At 51.4% G+C, this 24599-nt stretch overlaps 1 protein-coding gene across 3 annotated transcripts in view; it reads right to left on the bottom strand.

Moving 5' to 3' along the window:
- Positions 1–552: 552 nt before the first annotated feature.
- The window catches only part of EEPD1 (endonuclease/exonuclease/phosphatase family domain containing 1), a 110774-nt gene continuing 86727 nt past the window's right edge, over positions 553–24599 (bottom strand). For all 3 annotated transcript variants that reach the window (XM_047694900.1, XM_047694902.1, XM_047694901.1), the window contains exons 4-8: positions 13933–14043; positions 10317–10451; positions 7870–8008; positions 3044–3238; positions 553–1258 (exon numbers count right to left, since the gene is read on the bottom strand). In XM_047694900.1, coding sequence (XP_047550856.1) covers positions 1059–1258; positions 3044–3238; positions 7870–8008; positions 10317–10451; positions 13933–14043 — 780 coding nt within the window. In that variant the 3' untranslated portion in view covers positions 553–1058. The remainder of the gene's footprint in view (positions 1259–3043; positions 3239–7869; positions 8009–10316; positions 10452–13932; positions 14044–24599) is intronic.

Here is a 24599-nt window from a genome sequence, read left to right as displayed (position 1 = left end):
TCTTTGGAAATGGGTGTTATAATCTGGTCTCACAGGAGACCTAAGGGAGAACCATGCCAGCAAAGGAAGGGATACCTTGTGGCTGTTAACATGGGTTCATCTCCCTGCCCCCGCCCCCAACCCCCACAAAAATGAAGCCTCCCTCAATACACACAGGCTTAGCTTCCTGTGGATCTAGAATCAACAGTCCTCAGAATCACCGTAGGGCGGCTCTGGGCTAGGAACCAGACTGAAAATTGAAGTGGGTGGGGAGGGAGGGAGGACAGAAGATCATTCTGGAATTCTTGCCCAGCGCAGGGAACCGACACTGAATGGCCAGAGACACAAATGACGCTCAGGGGTCAGAAGACAGAAAACAGGCTGGGAGGGAGAAGGTCATAGGAAGATTTTATAGTAAACTCAGGGGGTCGACAGGGGTGTGGGAGGCATCTCTGCAAAGTAGGGGGTGTAATCGAGCAGTTGCCTGGACAACAGCCTCACAGAGGTGCCGGAACTGGGCACAAAACACCCGTAGGCAGGGGGCCCACCCCCGGGACGTTCACTGAAACCAGGCACGTTCATCTCTGTTTATTTTTTCAAAACAAAACTAAAAATCACCACTCAAAATATCTGAGAAGAGTGCTCAGCTCAGTCACAGTTAAAACCTTTATGCAATCTGCAGCCAGAGCGTCATGGACCAGTGGTCAGAGACGAGTGCTTCTGGCACGGCTCAGACCCGGCCTAGCAGCCTAAGACCACCCTCTCCGGCCCCATCAGCCCTGTCACGGTTCTGTGCATGCCGCCACCCAGGGGCAGCGGCCGGCCAGCCTGCATCTCCGGGGGTGGATGGTATCCCCAGATTACAAGACATCTCGGTCCCCCACTGTGCTTCTGATGGGACCTCCCCCATGAGAGGTCCAAGAACGTCCACAGAGAAGGCAGGCAGGTCGAGGCCCAGGGGCTAGTGTTGTCAGGCCCAAGACCATGATGCAGTTCTGGCTCCGCGTCTTCACCTGGAAGGGTGGATTCCCCTGCCTGGGGCCCTCCAGACTCAGAGGTGGAGAGACCTCTGGGTGCCGTCATCGCTCGTGCTTAACGTTGGCTTCACTTCGCTCCAAGGTGACCCCGTTGCCGTTCCGAGGGCCTTCCTTCTTGTTCCAATCCTTTTCAGCATAAAACTCAGCGAGCACAGGGCAGTGCTCAGAAGCCACTCCGCCCCAGGACCAGTTATCGGGAATCCAAGGGTTCGTGAGGCCTTCTCTCACTACGGCCCAGTGACCTGGAGGGAGAGGGAAAAGAGACCCTGGGATCAGGCCTGGGGCTGGCTGGGGCCATGGACCGGTGGGTCGAGACCTCTGCTGCAGCGGGGAGCCAGGATGCCGGGTCAATACCCCTCAGACACCCAGCTTGCCGGCGCAAACAACAGGTTTCCGCCAATGTGATCTTCTGGACAAGCGAGGGCTTACTGTGTAGGCACCGAAGTCCCCTGGAGGCTGGGCCTCCCACTCACTGCCATACCCATCGGCCTATGGTTGACCTCCTCCTCACCATACACCTCTTCTAATCTGAGCAACAAGAATAAATTTCTGACGCAGGGTCAAATGTCTCTCAAAGACGTGATATCTCATTGCGGTTTTGATTTGCATTTCCCTGACGATGAGTGATGTTTGAGTGTCTTCTCATGTACACAGTGACATTTTTTCCAAAGAAGTCCTATAAATTGCCTATTCAGTTCACTCCTCCCCACACCTGAGTTTCTAGAATTTCGCAGCAAGGAGACCGATGAAATCATTTCTAACTTCCTTCTGGCCCTGTGTTCTCTTTTGATGACAGCATGCCCTCCTGGCACCCTGGGCAGCCTAGGCAGCCTGGGGCCAGCCTCTGGCGAGCAGCGCCTTTCCACAAACCGTGTCTCACTGAGTTGGATGATTGCCACTCCTCCTGAGACCCATTCCTTTACCTGCAGACCCGCCCCCAACACAGTCCAACGGGAAACCAACACCCAGAGAGAGGAGTAAGAAGCTGGTGACGCAGCCTGGACTGGAAATTCTTTATTTTTTTATTTTTATTTTTATTTTTTAAGATTTTTTTTTTTAATTCATTTGACAGAGATCACAAGTAGGCAGAGAGGCAGGCAGAGAGAGAGAGAAAGGAGGAAGCAGGCTCCCCGCTGAGCAGAGAGCCCAATGCGGGGCTCGATCCCAGGACCCTGGGATCATGACCTGAGCCAAAGGCAGAGGCTTTAACCCACTGAGCCACCCAGGCGCCGCTGGACTGGAAATTCTGCTGAGGAGTTCAGTGCTGGCTGCCCAGGAGGTGCTCCCAGGCCAATTCCAAAATGGGTGCTTTCACAGAAATGTCTCACTGAAGTAGAATATGGATAACATGCTGGGACTTAGCAAAGCGGCCAGGCAGGATGGAGAACCACAGTTTCTGTTGTTCATCAAAAGACACTGCCTATCATTGCCCTGTTTCTGACTAATATTTCCTGGCCCACAGTCAGCTCAGCAGGCTACTGGTTTGGGGGCTCCTGGGGCTGCTTTGCTGCGCTGAGATTACCCACCACACCCTGGTCCTCATGAGGTCCAGGTAAAGCATGTCTCCATCCTACCACGATGCTCTGAGACGTGTCCGCTCGTCCTCAATGGCGGCTCGTTGGGGCACCGACAGCGCTTCAGGAAACCACAGGCCACAACATAGCGCCTGAATATGAGGAGGCTTGAGGAATGCTTGCTAAATGACCAAGTGTCCTTAAAATTAGAGTAAGGTATGGGCTCCTCTCAGAACTGGTACTCTGCCGGCCTATAACCAGGTTTGCCCCTACTGAAGATCAGTGAATGCCTTTTCACCATTTTTCATGGCCCCCTTCACTCCTCAGAGTGGCTGTTTGAATGATGGTTACAGAGGAGCCTAAACCATATATAATCCTGTAAATCACCCACACAGGACATAGGAGAACTCCCAACCAGAGTCATCAAACCAAAGGATCTGGGACGATCAGTTTGGACAAGTCTCTCTTACAACATTTCTGAGCAGGAGAAAGACCGAGGGACTTCTGCTTTACCTGTGAAGACCTTCTTTAAGCTTTTACTGATCCAGATGTTGTCTAGAGACTTCGAGCCTTGGGGATTCTTGGTGCTGATGTTGGTGAAGGTGTGTGCAGGGACCAGGTGGAAGAATTTTTCTTTCCTCAAGATATCACAGTCACTGCTCTCAGGACCCTGGCCGAAGTCCCCTAAAACAATCATGTCTTTTTCTCCTGCAGGTGGAAAGAAGGAGAAGCAGGCATTTAAGAGGTGCTGGGAGGTCAAAACAAAACTGATCGCAGCCCACAAAGTGGGATCTCGATTCTCTGATTGGACTCCATGGGGTCAGGAGTGCATCTATCTGGTTCTCATTCTTCCAATTTTTCTTTTTTTTTTTAAAGATTTTATTTATTTGACAGAGAGAGATCACAAGTAGACAGAGAGGCAGGCAGAGAGAGAGAGAGAGGGAAGCAGGCTCCCTGCCGAGCAGAGAGCCCAATGTGGGACTCGATCCCAGGACCCTGAGATCATGACCTGAACCGAAGGCAGCAGCTTAACCCACTGAGCCACCCAGGCGCCCTCATTCTTCCAATTTTTCTAAATACCTTGTGCAACAACAAACAAAGAAAACCCCCAAAAAACAAAACAAAACAACAACAACAAAAACTCCAACATGCTCACAAGACTTTAAGAGCAGATGAGTAACACATCTGGAAAAGGGGAGCTAGAGGATGCAGAGATCATCCCTGTTCTAGCTCATGTGATCCAAATCTCGTGGCAGAAAAAGCCTAAGGGTCTCGGGGCGCCTGGGTGGCTCAGTGGGTTAAGCTGCTGCCTTCGGCTCAGGTCATGATCTCAGAGTCCTGGGATCGAGCCCCGCATCGGGCTCTCTGCTCAGCGGGGAGCCTGCTTCCTCCTCTCTCTCTGCCTGCCTCTCTGCCTGCTTGTGATCTCTCTGTCAAATAAATAAAAATAAAAAAATCTTTAAAAAAAAAAAAAAAAAAAGAAAAGAAAAAGCCTAAGGGTCTTGACTGGATATTTCATAAGAGCTTGACAAACGTTCATTGGGCGCAGTGGAGAAAACCATGCAAAGATACAAGATGGTGGCCATCTACATGTCAAGGAGAGAGGCCTCAGGAGAAACCACCCCTGCCCACACCTTGTTCTCAGACTTCCAGCCTCCGGGACTATGAGGAAATACATTTCTATTGTCTAAGCCACCCAGACTGCTGTATTTTGTTATGGTGGCCCTAACCGACTAATACAGGGCCAGAATGGAAATGTTTTCTCTTTAGAGTACTTTGAGTATTTCTACCATTGTTTGATGTACACTAGAGTAAGTGGAATCATCACAAAGTACTTCCCAGATGGAGCAGACATTCCAAGAAGACACTGGACCCCACTGGATTCCCATTATCTTTGCCTAACCATCACTTCCTGTCTCCAGGTTCCCTCAGGGAAGCCACATTATTGTGGGAAGCAGGGTTTCCATCCTAACTAGCAAGGGAGGCTTTGAGGAAAGCAGTTCATGAATGAGAGCCAAAGGTATCTGAGACACTCAACAAATTTTTTTCTTGAACGCGAATATGTTGTAGCAATAATGGCTAGAGGCAAAGAAATCTGAAGTGAAATAACACAAGCCACCAGCAGAGGGCACTCAGGCACTGCAGTGGTCACCCCCACTGCTGGAGGCCAAGGGGAAGGAAGACTCTCCCGCGGCCCCACTGTGTGATGGTACCTCCACGCCACATCTCAACAACCTTGGTGCCCAGGGCAGGGCAAGCTCTTGCTGTCTTGAGAAATCAGTGCCAACCTCAACAGGAAAGCAGACCTCAAAACTCCTACCCGACTGGTCTAATGCCCATCCAAGAGGCCTCACCTGGTGCGGGCCCCTCTCCATAGGTAAGGAGCTAAGTCTCTGAGAGGCTGAATGGCTCGCTCCAATGCATCAGACCAGCCCTCAAGTCCCTGGCTCTTCACAAAACGCTAGAAACAGCAGAGCCACAGGGACATGGGTGGTTGCTCGTCACAAAATCCCCCATGCCTGGAACAGGGCCTGCTGCCTGGCAGACAGTTGATAAACACGTATGCAGTGAACTCATGAATGAGGCGTAAGGAAAACCCCAGAATGCAGATGGACTCTTTGAAAGGAAAGAACGATGCTATATTTATTAAATGACAAGAAAAACTGAAGGTTAAGAGAACGGAGGCAGAACATTACTCACAATGGGAAGAGTTCACTGGGATGCACACCTGAAGAAGTCTGGGCCAAAAAGGCAATTCTGAAACCAGGCGAGACGCTGGTGTCAAAGGTCAAAAAACCCAGCTCTGTGTAACTTCAAGAATGAAAATAACAACTCCTTTTCTGAATGGGCATATCTGGGTCCCCCACGACTTCTCTGCTTTCCGTTAAATTGGTGGCACTGAGGACATCAACATGGTCCTTGCCTCTGAGAAGAGGAGGCCTGAACCCTCCGAGAACACCGTCCGCCTGGGATTCCCAGGGATGGGCTCCTTGGTTCTCAGGAGTGAGGGGAGTATGCCTGGGGCTGATTTCCTCAGATAGTGACAGATTTGCAGAATGCCAGGGGCAACAGCAGGAGCTGGTCCCCACTGAGGGATGGTCCAACCCAGACGCCAGGCATTACCGCACACCGTGTTTCAGTCTAACAGAGTTCACAGAGTGAGCCTCAGGGGGTCTGAAAGAAGAACACTCTGACAGAGGCCTGGCACACATGCTCATGTCAACCCAGACACACATTCCAGACAAAGGCAGAAAGGCCCAGAGTTTGCTAATCAAATCGCTTCTGTTTGCTCTGATGCAAGGCTATAGAATAAAAAGCTTTGTCTTTGTTTTAGCTCCGCCATCTCTGCAAATAATGGATTTGCCCCTGCACCTGGGGCAGGCTGGAGGGCTTCCAGAACCCCTGGGTCTGCTGTGTCACCCGTTCACTGGATATCAGAAACACAAGGACGCAGGGAACAGGAGTCACCATCCATACCTGGACAAGCCAAGGTGAGCCAGGCTGTAGGTCAACAGTCCCCTTGGCAACTTGGTACAATGACCTGCTTACTCTCTAAGTGTCAGGAAGAAGCAGTGAGATGTTACCAGAGAAGTTATGAACCGGAATTCCCGCTTTCTGCTTCTAACATACAGGCAAAGAAGGGCTTGAGGTGGAGAATGATAGAAACGTCCACAGATTTTAAAAGCCATCAGGTCATCCTTTTTAATAGGTTAGAAACCAGCTGTGTGTGAACAATTTCCCACAGGGATGCTTCTTGGATGGGGTATCTTGGCTTAAACTTTTTTTTTTAGCCCGCCAAACTCCTAAGTAGAATGTTGGCCACAGCACATCCTGGTTCAAATGTAAGTTGTCTATCAATGTTCAGAGCAGCATTCCTCCCAACAGCCACAAGATTGAAGCTGCCCAGGGATCCATCAGCCAGCGAGTGGATAAACGAGTGGAAATTCAGGAGAGACAGACAACAGAATAAATAGTATCGGGCCTGAAAAAGGAAGGAAACTCTGACACAGACTACACGATGGATGAACCATAAAGACCTAATGTAAGCTAAGCCAGCTAGAAAAGGACAAACACTGCCCAATTCCAACTTAGCAGAGGTACCTGGTGTAGCCGAATTCAGAGCCAGGAAGGAGAAGGGCAGTCGCCAGGGACTGAAGATGGGGGCAGCAGGGAGTTCATGCTGAATGGGCACAGAGTTTCAGTTTGGAAAGAAGAAAATGTTCTGCAGACGGATGGAGGGCGTGGTTATAAGACTGTATAAACGAATTTAACACCACGGAACCGTACACTTAAAAATGGTGAAGACGGTCAGTGTCATGTCGGATATACTTTACTACAACCAAGACACCTTTTTAAGATGCAAATTTATAATGTGACCTAATTATTTTTATAGCCGGATGCTCATGAATCACCCATGTGAGGGACTGATCTAGCATGCAGTAGGCTTAGAAAACTAGAGAATATCGGTGAGCATGGAAGAGAATTCCAGAACTCCAGTCAGAAACCCTCACCTAGAGAAGGGCAGGGCTCTGAAGAACCCCACCAAGCTGACAATAGCCCAGGCTTCACAGCAGCGTCAACGTTTCCTTCCTGGTAAACCCTGCACACAAGAACTTTCTGTAAGGCTGGGCCAGAGCTTGGACCCAGAGAACCGACTCCCTCCCGAAGCTCTGCTCTTCTCAGTGTTCTGGTATTTTCTGAGTCAGTTCCTGCCTGCTGAGCCCCTACTATGTGCCTGGTTCATCCACAGACAGTCACCATGCCCACCGGGCACCCCTGGGAGGTGAGCACCGGCCATCCCCCGACCAGACAGGCTTCAAGTGGTGTGGGGGGGCTCGTCCAGGTCCTACCACTATGAAGAAGCAAAGATGAACAACCAGATTTCCTGAGAGCACCAGGGCTCCTTCAGGGTCACCTGCATCCCACCAGGAAGAAAAAGCGTACATGTGCTCTTCAGGACTTCCCCAGTCCTGTCACCCATGGTCTCTCTCTCACAAGACGAGCACGTGTGAATCTGCAGGTGGTACCCCCATGGGGGCAGCTGAACCAGGAGGACTGGTCACGAGGGAAGGTATCCTCCCTTCCTCCCCCCACAATCTTTCCATCAAAGGGAGGCTAGAAGGGCCCCAAAGCCGATACCACAGGACATGTGTGGTAGACCCGCCGAGACAGATGCCACCATGCCCAGGGATGGTGGTCTTCTGTGCCCTCAAGATACACTACTGCCGTCAGCCGGGTCAGCCTAAGGGATGGAAGAGATGCTTGGAAGAGGCCATTCCGTGCCTGCCCTTCAGAAGTGGGAGCTGTGGGCCCAGTCACGGAGAAAGAGCATTTCCTACCTTTCAGGGTTTCCTGCAAGGTCTGCACAAAGCTGGCCAGGCGGTGGCTGTCGCTGTGATTCCTGCTCGGATTCTCACTTCCCGGCAGGATCAAGGGTGCCAGGTGAAGGTTCACAAGGGTCAAGTCGTTACTTCCCACCTGAGGCGAGAGGAGACAAAGCAACAGGCACAGGCTTAGACGTCCCTGTTTCCCGTGGTCGTGACTCCTCACTTACCAACAGCTTCTTGCTCATGCCGACAGTGGCGAACGCAGACCAGGCTGGCTTACACCCCCATTAAGGTGGTTCAGGGTTGGATTTTTTTCCTGAGGCACCCGGAGGACCGAAACCGATCTTGTCTTGTCAGTCCACCCCCAGCCCCATATCACATCCCCTACTCCAGCTGGGGGTCTGGAAAACCAGGCACATCTGGAAATGTCCGGTTTGGGTTTTTGTTTTTTTCCTTCTAAGCCACGACGGAGGCGGCGGCGGCAGTTCTAGCAGCTGGTTGTTAACCAAGACTGGGTTCTTACCCTCTAGGGCAGGCTGACGTCCCTCTGCCAGGACCCTCTTCTGGGACCCACTTCCTTCCCCAGCCCACCCACCCCTCTGCCTTCTTTTCCCTCCAGAGACTGCTCTGCCCTGATGCTCGCTTTCACCGGATTTCAGATGTGTCAAATGGGGAAGGTGGCTGAATCTCGGTAGCACAGGCTATGTCCAGTCTGCACCCCCAGGGTGCGTGCCGCGGCGGGCAGTTACAGGAACACGCAGTCAGAGCTGGTCTCCTGAGTATGGTAGCATTGCTCAGCGGCTCAGGGTTTGGCAATCCCGCGCTTACGTTTGTCGTGGCAACAAACACTAAACACTGCTAGGGAGGAAGGGGGTGTAGGGGGAGCCCCTGGGAAGTGGAGGCTGCCAGTTTCAGCTTACACATGTGACCCTGGTTTGCCCACGCCCCCCATCTCCCCCAGCCTGGACGGCTCTCAACAGCAGTGGCTCTGACCACAGAGGAATCACCATGAGGCCACAGGCTGGGAAATCCAGCCTGGCGGGGGGGCTGAAGGCCTGTCTACGCACTTTGAAGGATCTGGGCCAGCAAATGAGGACACGGTAGCATTTTCTCATTGGCCACTAGAAGCAGCCAGCCTGTGACAGACACTGGTTGGTCCGGCTGTGGCCTCGTCAGGTCAGAGCAAGCATCACCACTTTACATAAATGAGAAACCCAGTGTGGTGTGAGGGGGACCTAAAGATGGTAAGTGGCTGATTTTCCACCTCAGTCTCCTAAGCACAACCTGCAGATGCCCCAGGTGTGTGGGTGCACACAGAACCCCAACAGCCTTGCAGTGAGGGGCAGGAGCTAGGGCTAGACCCCCACCAGAGCCAACGCAGTGCCCCAAACATGGGCTGCCCCAGTTAGGGGCTGCCAGAGACCACGCTGTGGCTGGAGGGAACGCTCAGGCTCCAGAGCCCCTCTGGAGCACACAGAAGCGGGTGGGGGGCTCAAACACCCAGCAGTGGCTTGCTAGGCTCTGTGCCGGAGGCCCACTCCCACCCTGCCCTGTGATTTCACCGGGAAGTGCCCGGGGTCTCAGGTCAGCTGAGTGCCGACTGGGTGACCTGCCGGCTGCTGGCCTCTTCTCCCTCCTGAGTGTTTGCTGTTCAGGTACACTCCCCCAGGATGGGGGTGGGGGGTATCAGAGAGAGCCCTCAGATCAGTCTCCCTGCTGTTCCCCCTGTTCTCCCTGACCCCACAGCCCAGAATCTCCTTTAGAATCCCCTCTGAACCCAGTGACCCCTTGAAGGTGAGCCCCTTCCCCACAGTCAGGAGAAGGGGTCCCCAGACAAGGGCTGCTGTCCTCTAATCCAGTGATTTCCAAATGTCAGAGGGATGAAGAAGCCCTAAAGGTGTCTTTGAAAAATGGGCCATCCCAGGCCCTATCCCAGAAATTCCGTGTGTTTGGGGTGGGGTCCAGGAACCCCTGAATTTTTAAAGGATTTTATTCATTTGACAGAGGGATGGAGAGAGAGCACAAGTAGGCAGAGCAGCAGACAGAGGGAGAGGGAAAGGCAGGCTCTCTACTGAGCAGGGAGCGTGACGTGGGGCTCAATCCCAGGACCCTGGGATTATGACCTGAGCCAAAGGCAGCTGCTTAACTGACTGAGCCCCCCAGGTGCTCCAGGAATCCCTGATTTTAAGAAAATCTCCCCAGGTGACTCTGATATGTGTTGGGTTTGGGAACCAGCTGCCTGCTCTCCTTCTTGCCCAGACGCCAGAGTTGTCAGAGTCCCCCAGAATCCTCTTCATTCCTGCCCTGGACAGGTTCATCAGCAAAGGGAACCCCAAGAGTATGTGCTGACCTGACCGTGGGACAGAGTAGATGAGGCAGCTCTGGATCACAGTTTAGAACGGGACCACCCCCCCCAACCCCATTTTAGAAGTAGACCTTCACAGCAACACAAATGGTACCTTGAACCGTGCAAGGTACGGGCTGGGCCCCAGCGGCTTCCCGTGCCCATTACCAGGCGAATTTTCCTGCGAGCTGGCGTCTCTCAGCTCCACACCGGCCGTGGCATCCCACAGGAATCCAGAGAACCCAGCCCCCTGCAGGAGAAGAGAAGGCATCACTTAGTTTGGAGACCAGTCTCCTTCGTGGAAGGGCTCAGCCCCAACCTGGGGGAAGAGGCAGGAGAAGCAGGGAGGAGGCAGGGGGACTCTGCACTGGGTCCTGAGATCATATGCGCAGGGACTGTTTCTGAAACACAAGCATACGCCAAAAGCCACAGCATGTTCTGCCCTGCCTGCTGCCCCAGATTTCCCATGCTACAATTTGTTTTAGGTGTAGCCGAGGCGGGAGGGGGGAAGGGCTCTTATCTTTTGGGGAGTGAAGGGAGAGGAAGCCCAGACTAAGCAGAGAGTCATCTTCCTAATCATCACAACCCATGAGATGGACACTCATACCCCTCTCCACCAGGCAGGGACTCAGCTGCTCAGAGAGGTTCAGTAACTTCCCTAAAATCCCACAGCTGGTAAACAGCAATGTTGAGAATGAAGCAGAAGACTCCAAAGGCCAGGCTTTGCTTACTGATGAGCTGCAGCTTCCCATCACCAGTACCTGGCACCCTGGTGGATCCTCCATAAATACCTGCTAGGTGGATGCAGGTCAGCGCTAGCAGTCCCCACGATTCAGAACCGGTCAAGGGCATTCTGCGGGTGGACGGGGCCCACACAGGAGCCTGCAGCCCCGAGATGGAGGTCTCTGAGTGTCAGCGAAGGGGGGGCAGGAATGTCCTGGGGCCTGGTGCTAGCTGCCACCCTCTCTCGCTACAGATGGGCCATTGTCAGTCTGTCTGCTTCTCGCTGCTGTCCCTTCTGGAAAGAGGGAAAAGCTTCCTCTCCCCACTCCACCCCAGCAGCTGGAGGAGATCAGAGATGGGCAGTAGGATCTGTGGCATCGCTGGAGGGGCCAGCAACACTTACTGCTGAAGGAGAGGCAGCAACCCTGAACAGCATAAGTGGCCTCTGCTGAGGCCCCGGCACCGCACGGTCCCAGCGCCATGCTTTGCTGGGCTCTGCACCTCCACTAGCCCAACTCGAGGTGAGGAGGGAAAGAATCAACAGGCAACCATGTTTTGCAAACTGTGCATGTTGAGATTTAGAACCGCAGGCCTGCCTGCCCCCCGGAGAGAGCCCTAGTTTAAGAACTGGATGACCCGGATCTCAGGGCCACCTGTGTCACTCCACCGTGGGGGCACAGAGCCCTCTGTTTTTCTAAACTTGTCTCCTTGGGTATATAGTGACAGAAATAGGATTTGCCCCTTCTGCTGTGGAGGGTCGTCTTCCCATCTACCGATCCCCAAACAAGGTAGGACACAGGTGCTCAGCCCCGCTTCAGACCCTCCCGTGGCTCCCGGTGCGCCCTAGCCCCTGCCCGAGGAACCCGCCAGCCAGGCACCTGCCTGTTCTGTCCACCCTTCACACCTGCTCACCTGTGTGAGCACCGGGCATTTCTGGGAGCCTCTCCCGATCCCCTGGACCCAGGCAGCCCCTGGCTCGGGAAGAACTGGCCCACCCCCTTCCAGGGCAGCCGGAGATCCCGTTAGAACCACAGCGACAGCTGGGTGCCAGCCTGACCCCAGCATGTGGCCACTGGAGGACCTTGGGGCAAATCATTCAGTCTTACAGAGCTCCATTTTCTCATCTACAGAGACGCCCCTCTGGCTGTAGGGCGAGGACTGGAGACCCGAACAGAGGTGCCTGATGCCATTTTAGGCATTCGGGAAACGATGTTTGCCATGGCCACTTGCCCACGGTAGTCCAGGTAGAGGTGGAACGTGTGCGACTCGCAGATTCAATTTGTTCAACAGCATTTAAAAACATTTTCACTTATCTGTCCATATTTAAAAGTCTGGAAAATTTACATTAAAATCTAGATATCTGCATCTTTTGAGAGACCGGGAGATTTGTCCCCACGAGGCCCTCCAGCCTCCATGGCAGCAAGGCCCTGATGAGCCAGCCGCTCCCCGAGACAGGTGCATGGACTTCTAGCTGGCACAGCCCGGCCAGCCTGCCACCTCCTGCCGGCCCCGCCAGGCCTGGCCTGTGTTCAGTTAATGGGGCATTTCAATAAATCCTATACCACCCAGTGACTGGCTGAAGGAAGTAAAAACTGCTCCCGTTTTAGAGATGAAGGCATTGAGGCTGAGAAGTTGCAGTGGCTTGAACATGGGTCTCCCTCCAATTGCACACCACCCTCCAACAGCCTTGCCACCCTGACCTGGAGTAGGGTTTCCCACCTTGTGCCTCCAGCCGGCTGTGAGCTCCTGAGGGAGGGGCCCCATCAGCTCAGCATGGATTCTCCCCCTGGACTTGCAAGGACTACAAACAGGCAGGCCTGGGTCCCTGGGTCTGTGTTTTTCACTGATGTGTATCTGGCATGTGGCACAGTGCCTGGCACGTGGGAACATTTCTAACAATTTCTCAGCGGATAAATAGAGGGACTAGGAGAGCCTTGTGACCCTACGTACGTATAACATGCTATTTTTTCCTTAAAAAAAGGCAAGGTGGAATTATTTCTATATGGACTGAGAAAGGACAGCCATGGGCTACAGAGGTAAAGACTAGATAACTCCCAGTTTGACTTAGTTTCCAGCCTATGGGGAAACAGACACTGGCTGCCAGCTATAGGAACCATTTATAGTCCTAAACATAAAACCCAGAGAAATCAGATTTACATCACATTTTTAAGTAGTAGCTTTAAAAAGAGAGTTTATTGTCCATAAATGAGAGCTTAATGTCCATAAAATAGTTCTAACCCAGTATGTATAATTTAAAAGCCCCATGTCTCAGTATCGCTCACATAAATGCTATTCCTGTGTATTTATAAACATGTGAGGTATACTAGAGAGAAAAAAAATACGACATGCACATTTATAGAAAAACTATGTACTGACAATTTCTGACTCATGATGAACTATTGGAAGTCCATTTTAAGATCAAAACCCCATTAATATCAGACATTCCAAGTGAGTGAAAACCGGCCGTGAATCTACCTGTACGAGTGACAGGTACCCTTTCCACAATTTACCCACAGCCACAGGGGAAATGCCAGCAAAGAACATTCAAAATGAGAATCTGCTCAAAATGTCCACAGAACATTTCCACGCGCACAATTTCTACCACTGAAAGCAAATGCTTTGTGTATGAATTGAGCAAATCTGAAGTTTTCACTCAATGAACAATGGGCTCTCCACAAACTTGGCAGAGGATGGAACTGTGGAGACGGGATTAAGAGGACAAAGGACAGAAATACCCCTTTTGCAGCCTTGGCTTCCAGACAGGATTTCTCCTCTCCTCCCAACACCCTAAACTCCCATTTCCGTCTGGGCAGCGGTCCATTCCTGATCTAAACGTGAAACAGGAACCAGGGCATTTTGAAATGAATGGCAAAGAGCTAAGAAATGTGCAGAAACACAGAATTGCATCAAGGATGCTGGCAAAGGAAATTTGCAAATGCCTGTGATTAGGGAAAAAGGAGGTTTCAGTAAGATGCAGACAAAATCCAGGTTTTGCAGAGGGAGGGTACCTTCTGGAGCTGAGTGGAGGGTATCTCAGCAACAACGGCCTTCCAGCATCCCCGGGGCCCCTTCCACTTGCGGATGTTGGGCAGGATAGGCTGGTTTAACTCCGCACAGAACTGCAAAGACAGAGCAACAAGTCGGTGTGTGTTCTTGCCCAAAGCTCCTAATAGCTGGTGGCAACCGGAGGGGCCAGAAAGTGCCTAACCCGGACTCATCGGCCTTATTTAGAGATTTTCGGACTTTCTCTGTGTTCTTAGGGATTGTGAAGACCCAGAGGACTCAAAAGCCTCGCAATTTAAAAAAGCAAACTATAAAATATACAATTATCACCTGGCGGGCTTAGTTAGTTCATAGAAATCAATTCTTTCTGTAGCATTCTCGTACAAATTGCACAAAACAAGCAGTCAGAATCCTTTTTAACCTTGTAAAACCAGTGGCTTCAAGGTCCTGGCGGGGAGGGGGATGTGAGAGGGGGTCCAGATTGGTATCAAATGGGGAGGGAGGAAGGAAGAGGAATTCAGGGTCTTTTCTTCCCGGAGGCTAGCTTAGAGGTGGAAAAATGGGCCCCCAGCTTCACCCCAAATTACCATACTGTTCACTTTGACGCTCTTCGGAGAAGGAAGCCTACTACCATGGCTGCTGCACCCCACCTGTGTTCGCAGGGTCTGCTTCTTTTTGCTTATGCGTGTTCCACCAAAATGGCGGACCCGTGAAGCCACTGGGTCACCAAGGCCGAAGAAAACTGCCCAGGCCAAGTCAATGGGGAGTTAAGAAACAATGAGGAGTTAAGAAGCTATTTCAAAATATGTGGATCAGTTCCTCCAACTCTCACCTCAAACGCAACCCACACTCGGGAGGATTGTTCTTTTGAGGGGTCCCCACAATGTGTCAGTTTTTGAGGTGCTCCAACATCTGGCTCTGCCCCTTTCTGGTGACACCGTCTGTCTGTCCCTTTGCTTCTTGTACCTTGGAGCAATGCCAGCCCCTCTTCCTCTCTCTGCCCAGCCCTCACCACTCTCTCCTCTAGGAGCTGCCCTTAACTAGTCTTACTTAACTCCTCAGCTTTAGCTTAAACCTCTGTCCCCCACATCTGGGCCTGCAGCTCGGATTTCTCTCCTGAGGTTTGAACGGTAGTTTAACAACCCTTTTCACGTTTCCACCTGAAGGTCTCCACGAACCACAAACCCAGCAGGTCACAAAGAGACAAGCCCCTCTCCCTTCTCCTGGTCCCATTCCCATCTCCGGTCCTGTCATTTCCATCCTTGCAGCTACTCAGACTCTTCCCTCCCCTCCCGGGTCCCCTCCTCACTGGGCCTGGCCCACCTATTCTACTGTCACACATGTCCTGAGCTCCCTTCTCTCTGTTCTCTAGTCCCACGGCTATGGCCCGTTTCAGAGTCCCATCTTTTCTCGCCTGGGTCAGCAGCATAGCTGTGAAGTGCTCCTGCCTCCCTCCATCTGTCCCTGGGGAAGCTGTGATGGCCATGCTCACATGCTAGCCTTCTGGTTCTTCAAGTGTGGTCTGGGGCCCACGAGCTTCAGCCTTACCTGGGAACTTGTTAGAAATCCTCTGGCCCCATCCTAGACCTCCAGGATCAGAACGGCAAGTGAGGCCCACCGACCTGTTTTTAACAAGCCCTCCAGGTGATTCTGATGCCCGCCAAGGTGGGAGAGCCACTGCGGCTGCCCCAACCTCAGAGGCATCCCCCCCACACACCCCCCGGCCCCGCACGCAGTGCAGAGGCGGGGGCAAACAGCTGTCAGCCATCGGTCCCGCAGAAACAGTTCCACTGCACAGCGCTGCGTTCCTGGCCCTTCCTGGGAGGGCCCTCACCTGGCTTATGCCTCAGGGGGGAAGAGGGGGCACCCCTCGCCGGGCAAGGGAGGATGCGTGACAGGAGGTCTACTCTAGATACACGCTGTTCTCGGGGTTCTGTGCTGACAAGTAGGCAATTAAGTGTCTGTCTTTTCCTGACCACAGGTAACATAAGAGCAGGGACTGTTCCCAAGCCCCCTTTATCAAGCTCACCTGGCACCGAGCATGGTGCCCAGGGACCCTCTCTGAGCATCTGCTGGTGAACCAGGGAACCCCAGGGAGGCCGGCACGCCTCAAATCCGGGTATGACAAACACTTCTCCTTGCAGCTCCTTATCTAAAGAATTGCCTCAATTTGAACCTGACCCTGAGTTTGCCTGAGAGGTATTCTCTTTGGGGTTTGGTCATCGGGGCTGAGTGGCTGTGGCCGGCGCTGTTCTTAATGGGGCCTTCATCAAAGATGGGTCCCCTTGGCCAGATGGTCCTGGCTGGAAGCCATCCTCGGATGGGAAATGAAGCCCTTTGGAAAATGCAGCCGGAATGTATCGACGATGACTTCAGGGATCCAGCGAGGAAATGCACTCCATGAAGGGTCTGATTTCCTGCTGGGGAATCATTTGCTTGCTGAGTGATCACCAGAGCCGAATCCGAGAATCATTAAAAAGGAGAGCAGCTCCTAATGCCCGGCTGGTGCTTCGCCCCTCCCCACGCGGGAGTCCCGCGCACCTGGCTGCTCCCCCACTCCACTTGGGGAGTCCCGCACCTGGCTGCTCCCCGATCTCCCAGGAAGCAGTTGGGGGATGGGGCTCTATTTTTCAAAAGCCCCATCAGATGATTAGCCAACCAGCCAGATTAGAGAGCCCCAGTCCTTGGGGGACCCCATCACGCTGGAAAGAGCTATATGTAGGTGCTACACATCTCACGTTTCCTAACCCTCACAGGACCTTCCGACACCTCAAGACACTCAGAGCTCCAGTTCACACTGCAAACGCCAGCCACCAGCTCTGCATAAACATTTCGCCCTCCTGGCAACGCCCCTCTGATCGGAAGGGTTAGAATGTGAAGACGTGGCACGGGCTGGCACTGTGCTCGGTGCTTCCCACTCTTCGAGATGATGGCCTTTGGGGCCTCGAGTCTGCTAATCAAAGTGGGATCCTCAGGTTCGGCTGGGAACTCATTAAACAGGCAAATTCTCAGGCCCCGCCCCAACCGGCTGAATTAGAAACTCTGGGCTGGGGCCAGGTGATCTGCATTTTAACAGACCCTGCAGGGGACTCTGACACAATTTAAAGCTACTGTTGTTGGAAAGACATTCTCCTTTCGTTTTCTACCTAAAAGCCTTTCTTTAGCAGTTAAACTCCTAAGAGATTTAAGGAACCGTAATTCCTGAACCTTAAGGGCCACCTCTCCTTCGTACATCTGAAGCCTTGATCTTAATAACCTCTCTCCTCCCACACAGTCAGATGCCCCCCCCCCCCCCCGTCCCCTTCTTCAGTAGTTCTTATGTTATCAGACACACTTCATAGTTGAAGGAACCGGGAAAAAGTTGTTGATGGCTGGAAGCCTTCTCTGCCCATCTGCATGATCAGTGCTAGGTGAGCTGGAGGACTGTCCTCTATTCCTAGGGCTAAGAAAACAGTTGCCAGTTTGTTAACTTTGTCGACGGCACTCCTGGTTTGCAGCAAAACTGAGGAGCACCTTAGAGATTCTTGCTACTCAGAGGAGAAAAAGATTAAAAAAAAAAAAAAAAGATTGCTTCGACTTGAAGCGTGGTCCATGGACAGGCAGCATTGACCTCAGCTGGGAGTCTGTTAGAAATGCCAAGTCTTGGGGCGCCTGGGTGGCTCAGTGGGTTAAGCCTCTGCCTTCAGCTCAGGTCATGATCTCAGGGTCCTGGGATCGAGCCCCGCATCGGGCTCTCTGCTCAGCAGGGAACCAGCCTCCTCCTCTCTCTCTCTGCCTGCTTCTCTGCCCTACTTGTGATCTCTATCTGTCAAATAAATAAATAAAATCTTTAAAAAAAAAAAAAGAAAAGAAATGCCCCCCCCCCCCCAAAAAGAAAAGAAATGCCAAGTCTCAGGCTCACCTCAGACCTCCTGCACCGAAATAGGCCTTTTCACGGGATCCCAGAATGATTTACAAGTTCAGCAAATGTGAGAAGCCTGCTCAGAGCCTTCTTGTTTTGTATACCTCAGCCCTATTAGCCCCCACCACCGGCCCCCCTGAGGCCGACAGCCTACCGGTGACTCCCAAGTGAAGGGCTGCAAGAAACGCTAAACCGAAATGTGAGTTTATATTCGAGATTACACAGTGGGTAAGTGTGAGGGGACGGTGTGAACTGAGGTCTGCCTCCTGCTGCCCTACCTCCCGGCTGGACAGGTGAAATAGTGGGGGCCGGGGGTGGAGGGGCGTGGAGGCCGGTCGCCTTACCGAAGCCTTACATCCTTTCTCCTAAAAATGTCCCAGGAAAACAAAAGCATCCTCTGAGAGCCCTCTATCTGAACTCTGCCTGAAACTGTTTTATGTAGAACAGTTGGTTCTCAAATTTTCTGCTTTGCCCACAGAACAGAAGGCAGAGATAATATTCTCCTAAGTAAAAGAGGCTCACCAGGCCAGAAAGGGTGGAAATGGGGAGATGTGTATGATGGGGAAGAATTCTCCCAGGTAACTGACCTGCATAACCCAAAACAAGCCCTCTCAAACGTGTTTCTAAAATTCTGGGGTTCAGCCTATCCCTTGCCTCCATCAAAATCACACCGGTTCCTGTTTTTAAAACCACAGGTTTGTGAACCTCATTCTTTGCCAACTCGGAATCACTGAGGTTAGGGCCAATCTGGGCAGTTCTCATGAGCTCCCCTGAGCAACTTTAAAGCTCGAGAAGCTCAGGGGCACCTGGATGGCTCAGTCCTTAAGCGTCTGCCTTTGGCTCAGGTCATGATCCCAGGGTCCTGGGATCGACCTTCACATCGGGCTCCCTGCTCAGCTCAGCAGGAAGCCTGTTTCTCCCTCTCCCACTTCCCCTGCTTGTGTTCCCTCTCTTGCTGTCTCTGTCAAATAAATAAATAAATAAAAAGTTTCAGAAGCTCAGACAAGGCTCAACAATTGCTGATTTTGAACTCAGCCTTCATATTTTTCATACCTGTGGTCTAGAAAGACGGTTTTGACTCTTCAAAACAAACATAGCATGTTGGCTGTCCCCACACACTGTGAAAGCCTCTGATTGTGTGGCTCTTGTCACATGATCCTGGGAGATAACATGAAGGGAGCCCACCCGTGGCAAGGTGCAGCAAGGCAAGCAGTAGATACCGGCCCAAAGAATGAATGAATCAAAGGGCTATCTCCCGAGCATCCCGGGGACGGCTTCTCTCTCCCAGGATAAGTCACAAGAATGACCCTGGGCTGGACTTGTTTTCTAGCTGCAGACCAGATGGGGTGATATCACCATTCTGTAGCCCCCGCCCCATAACCAGCAGGTCCAGACGGCAGTGCACTTGATCATCAACTCCACACCCACCCTGTCCTCTGGCTCGGCAACTGGGGACCTCAAAGTCAGACAGATAACTCCAATCTACAAGACGCCCGAGGCACTGGCATTTAGGCATGTCAAGTCCTAAAAGAAAAGAGTCCTTCAGCCCTGTTTTAGATGTGCCGCAGCTTGGGTCTGTCCTGGATCACCTCACTCTGCTCATCTCCACAGTGACAGAAGGGTTCTGAGCCTTGAGACGAACTCTGTTTTGTTTGTGGACCTCCAGACTTCTTTTTTTCTTTCCTTCTATTCCCTCCCCATCCTCACTTACTGGTCCTGAGTGAGAAACATAAATAGGAAAGGCATTCCAGTGTCACTCGGTGGCCCAGCCACCGCCACGCTCAGGGATCCCTCCATTGTCCCTGTCCGGTGATGTCAGAATGAAACCTGGGGTTCTGTGAGGTAGGCATAAAGATGTGTTGAGGTTGTGACCACCCAGTTAGCCCAAGATGGAATATCAGGAGTGCTGGCAGGCATTTCAAAGGCCAGCTCTAAACGGCCACCCTGGTCCTGCTTCCCGCATGGTGGGGAAAGGGTGTTTTCACTCAGAACCCTCTGGGTCAAATTTCCAGATAAACTTGCTTTGCCTTGAGTTCCTTGTTTTGTTTGCTTTTCAGAGTGTGGAGGTCACTTCTCCTTGACAGGATTTTCCCATTTTCCCTGCACTCAGCAGTGGGCCATTGAAAACGCAGCATATGATGGATAAAACAGCACAGGTAAGCTCTCCTTTAAAGAGATAAATTGCCATCATCAAATACAAATGTCCCTGTTTTAGACGGTGTGAGGTCAAGAGACTGAACTTTCATTTGAATACTATAGAAACTGGAGCAAATGACACAGACATTTTTGTAATGTTAATAGCAAACAAGGGCTTATTATTTGCCAGGATCTTCAAGGGTGGAAATATTAGGGACAATAATAGAAGCCAGTACATCTACCGGTATTGGTGAAGGATCACATTTAAAGTGAAACCAAGGATTGGTTAAGGTCATTAAAAAATGTCAGCCTACTCTAAGTGAAAACACCAATGCAAAAGCAAATTACATATGAATGTCAACTGTTAAACTCTGTTGGGCCTTCTAAGTATAACAAGTCTATTACAAAGTTTTCCTGGGATACTTAGACTTTAAGATGTTGGTGTTTTAAAGGCCTATGGGGCAGCAGTGTCCTCAGTTCCACCGCTTGGTTGAACAAGGAGCTAAGTGCCTTCATGGTTCTTCGAGATCTGACCGGCCCCTGGCATGCCTCTCTGCAGAGCAGGGGCTCACACACAGCATGCAACAGGACATAAAGCAAAAGCAAAAAGTCTTTAAACCCTCTTTCTGTCTCAATCTGCCCAGAAGAAAAGAGTTTGCTCATCGGTTTATTCCACAGAGCCAGGACCATTATAGAAGAAAGAAGCCCTGTCTTAGGTCAGTGCAAACACAGGTACATATCCGGGTGCAATGCGGGACAGAGAGCGATGTTGGTGGGGTGGGGGGACTCCAGGGCACAGAGCTCCTCTCTAAATACAGCTACAGCACTGCCTATCATGTCCTTTCCTAGAAGGCCACGAGTCCGCGGAGGGAGAGAAGCAGGTCATTCTCTCTGCTCCTGGGGGCTCACTGAGCAACTACAGTTTTCCATTATTGAAAGAAAGAACTGGGCTTGTTTCCTCCTAGCTTTTTCCTCAGGGCCACCTTCCTGGGCTGGAAGAAGAAGAGGAGCTCTGGGACCCTGGGTCTTGGTCTCCCCACCTATAAAGTACAGGGATGAGAGGAGATGACCCAGCCCAAAGACATTTCGGGCTCCAAAACTGTATGATTCTAGAACTCTGGGAGGAAGGTGAGAGAAGAGGGAAAGGTGGAGGGGGGAACGTGTGAGGGCAGTGTAAAGATGGGAGAGGGAATACAAGGTTCTCACAAAGACTAGAACTTTCTCCCTCTTTCTCTGGGATAATCCCTGCATGAACTCTGCGAAGAAGCTGCCTACATTGACAGGACATTGGGTGAACTTTCCATAGGCTTTCCCCCCAGAACAGGGAGAGTGGATTCCCCTCTTCCCAAAATGGCATCGGCCATTTTCACATCCCCTAAACCCCACTCAAAGACCCCTCACTCAACTGCCCCGAATAAGAGCATAGTTTTAATAGATAGTAATTCTAATAGGTTAGGTTTGCCTACATCCAACAACAGTAGGAAACACAGGTGGCCAGTAATCTACAAGCAGGTCACCTTCTGAACCCTGTATGAAAAACAGACCCAGACGGACAACGGAATGGGGAGGGCAGAGAACCAACATTTATTAAGTGCCAATTATTTGGCAGGTACTTTTCACAGATTATCACATTTAATCCTAATGATAACCCCGGGAGGCAGGTAATAATACTCTCATGGGACCCACGAGGAAAGCTGCGCTCGGAAAAGAAACACGGCAAGGTCACTCACTGCCAGCAAGCGGGCCGGCGGGGCGAGAACCCAGGCATGGGCAGCTCGAAGGCCGAAATGCACAGACGAGGAAAAGCTGAGAAAACCCAAACCTGTGGGCGGAGGGGTTGGGGGGTGTGGTGTGTCCCCTGCACCCCAGGATCTGGCTTCTCTGGAACTAGACCCTGTGCAGTCTCCACAGTGCTGCTGGAGCTCATCGTCACTGCCCCGGGGACGTGGGGACACAGCAGTTCTGGAGAGCTCCGCGTGTCAGACCACAGCCTTCCTGCCGGTGGGCACCAGGGCCTGGCACGACTAACCGGTAACTTACCTCAAGCACTCAGGGCTTCGTAAGGCAGCCCCTGCTCTAAAGCTCGGACCCCATCCTCCATTACCGGTGGAGGGCGACCATGGCCTTACAGCCCCTTCATCCCCCGGGGGCGGTGCGGCGGGGGAGGGGCGCTTCCACATCAGCTCCAAGAACAGGCGCTTTCCGTGGGGACCCGAGCGGAATTCTGGGTGACTGTTCATCCTTGTTTAAACGTTCTTATCATGCCGAGGAGGATAAAGAGCAAACAAAGAGACGTTTCCTCAGCCTCCACAACCAGCTAATCATTAGCTGCTTTTACAAAGTCAGGCGAAGGGACGCCCACATGCACTCCTGTCAACAGAAGGCTGCGGGTTCTGGTAGCCTCTCCTCTGTGCTCCCAAAAGTTACTTATCACATGTTTCCTGAACAAGATGGTTAAAATGCAGAAGTCGGGGGAGGGGGGACGCTTTTCAAGGGCAGTTGAGACATTTTTCTACAGGAGGAATGGTAAGATGGAGAACAGGGTAGGGGGGAGGATTCCTGGAGGTGGAAGTTGGGTTGGGAAGGGAGGGACCCGCACTCACACTGCCCTCCCCACTGTCCTCATCAGCGATCACTGCTGCCCTCCAGGGCTGCTTCCAAAGGTTTTTTTTTTCTTCTCCAAAGGTCTTTGGATGTGAAGACTGTGATAGTTTTGTGGTGGGTTTTTTTTTCTCTTCTCTAAATCGAGGCTTATGTCAGGATATAAAGGAACACAAGCTCATTATAGGAGAACTTGTAAAGCAGAGAACCACAGAAGGCCACCATGCGACAGTGAGCACCGCTAACCTTTTGTGGATTTCCTTGCAGGCTGTTTCCTATGGATTTCGTCAATACGTCTGTCTATTCCTACAGACACATGCGGCTCTGTGTTCTGCTCTTCCCACTTACTGTGGGAAGCTATATACTGTGCCATGCTATTAGAAACCTTTCTAGATCCACTCCATGGGATGCCTCACATGCTATTATACATGTGATGTGGCATGCCATCCTACGGTGCTGGAGGTTTCTTTGGTTGGAAGAAATTTCTGCTTTTTTGAGGCTCATTTTGTTTCACTATAAACATCCTAAAACCACCTAACAAGGTAGCCGTAAGACCAGTTCTACCCTCACCTGCTCAAAGTGATTTCATCCACAAGTTTAAATAAAAATCCTCAGTAAGTTAGTGTTTACAATGATAACATCTTCAGCTCTGAAAATAAATCAGGAGGTCTTTGCTTATTTAAATATACATACCGGTGATAAATAGACGGCAGCACAGGGCCTAGAGTGTGAATGACCACAGACATTAAGCTTAAGCCCCAGGAATGTACAATCAGAGAGGAAGTGACACTTCCTTTTTTTAACTCCCTGATATAAGAGATAGGAATCTTCAAAAATAGTTCAGTTTCTTTCACCTACAGATAAATAAATTTCACCTTTATTTTTTTCCCTCTAGCTTTTTTTTTCTTCTTAAGATTCTATTTATTTATTTGACAGAGAGAGAGCACAAGTAGGCAGAGAGGCAGAGTGAAGCAGGCTCCCCACAGAGCAGAGAGCCCAATGCGAGGTTCGATCCCAAGACCCTGAGATCATGACCCGAGCCGAAGGCAGAGGCTTTAACCCACTGAGCCACCCAGGTGCCCCTAGCTTTGTTTTTTAATAAAATGTCTCTTTAGAGAATTTGTCCTGCTGTCCATCTATCTGTAAGGACCCTCAGGTGTCCTGCCAGGCCACAGTGCAATGGAATGTCTACCCCACTCTGGTGCCTTAAACAAAGCCGTAATGTTAAGTGTGGTCATGTTTAAGGATGAGACAGAGTTAACTGGGCAAAGAGGAGAGGAGAGCAACCCAGGCAGTGGAACAGCATATGCAAAGGGCCTGAGGTGGGTTACACATGGAGGATTTGTAGGACAGAAAGGTCACTGTGGCTACAGCACGGTGAGCTGCAGAATGGCGAAATGAGCTTAAAGGAATGTCCGAGGCCTGGCTTGCAGACCCCTGCCTGACCTGCAAGGACTCTGTTCCTTAAGAGCAATCCTAAAATTGATGAAGGGCATGAATGACAGATCTGCATTTTTAAAAGGCCTTTGAGCTGCAGTGTAGAATGCAGGCTGGAGAAGGGCCAGATCAGTTAGGCAGCACAGTAAGATATGAGGGTGGTTAACTAAAGGGAGAGCAGTGGACAAGTTTGGGAGATAATCATGAAACAAGCATAACTTGGCTCCCAAGAAATGAAAACAGGTACTCAAACCAGTACTAGGATGGGAATGTTCACAGCAGCGCCCTTCACAACAGCCCAAAGATAAAAAGCACCCACATGCCCATCAAACAATAAATGATACACCAAGTGTACTACATCCATAGAATGCAATGGTAGTGACCCCCAACAAGGCATGACCTATTAATCCCTGTCTGCCATGGATGAACCTCAAAAATATTATACTGAGTGAAAAGGCCAGACACAAAGGTCCTCATGTTGTATGATTCCATTTATATGCAATGCCCAGAACAGGCAAATCCACAGAGACAGAAAGCATACTGGCAATTGCCAGGGGCCAGGGGAAGGGAGAGGGAGGAGTGACTCATTATGGGGTA

This window comes from Lutra lutra, chromosome 11 (genome assembly GCF_902655055.1).
Source record: "Lutra lutra chromosome 11, mLutLut1.2, whole genome shotgun sequence".
In the NCBI taxonomy this organism is placed as follows: Eukaryota; Metazoa; Chordata; class Mammalia; order Carnivora; family Mustelidae; genus Lutra; species Lutra lutra.
Note: the sequence above shows the minus strand (reverse complement) of the source record. Positions and strands in the feature narration are given on the sequence as shown.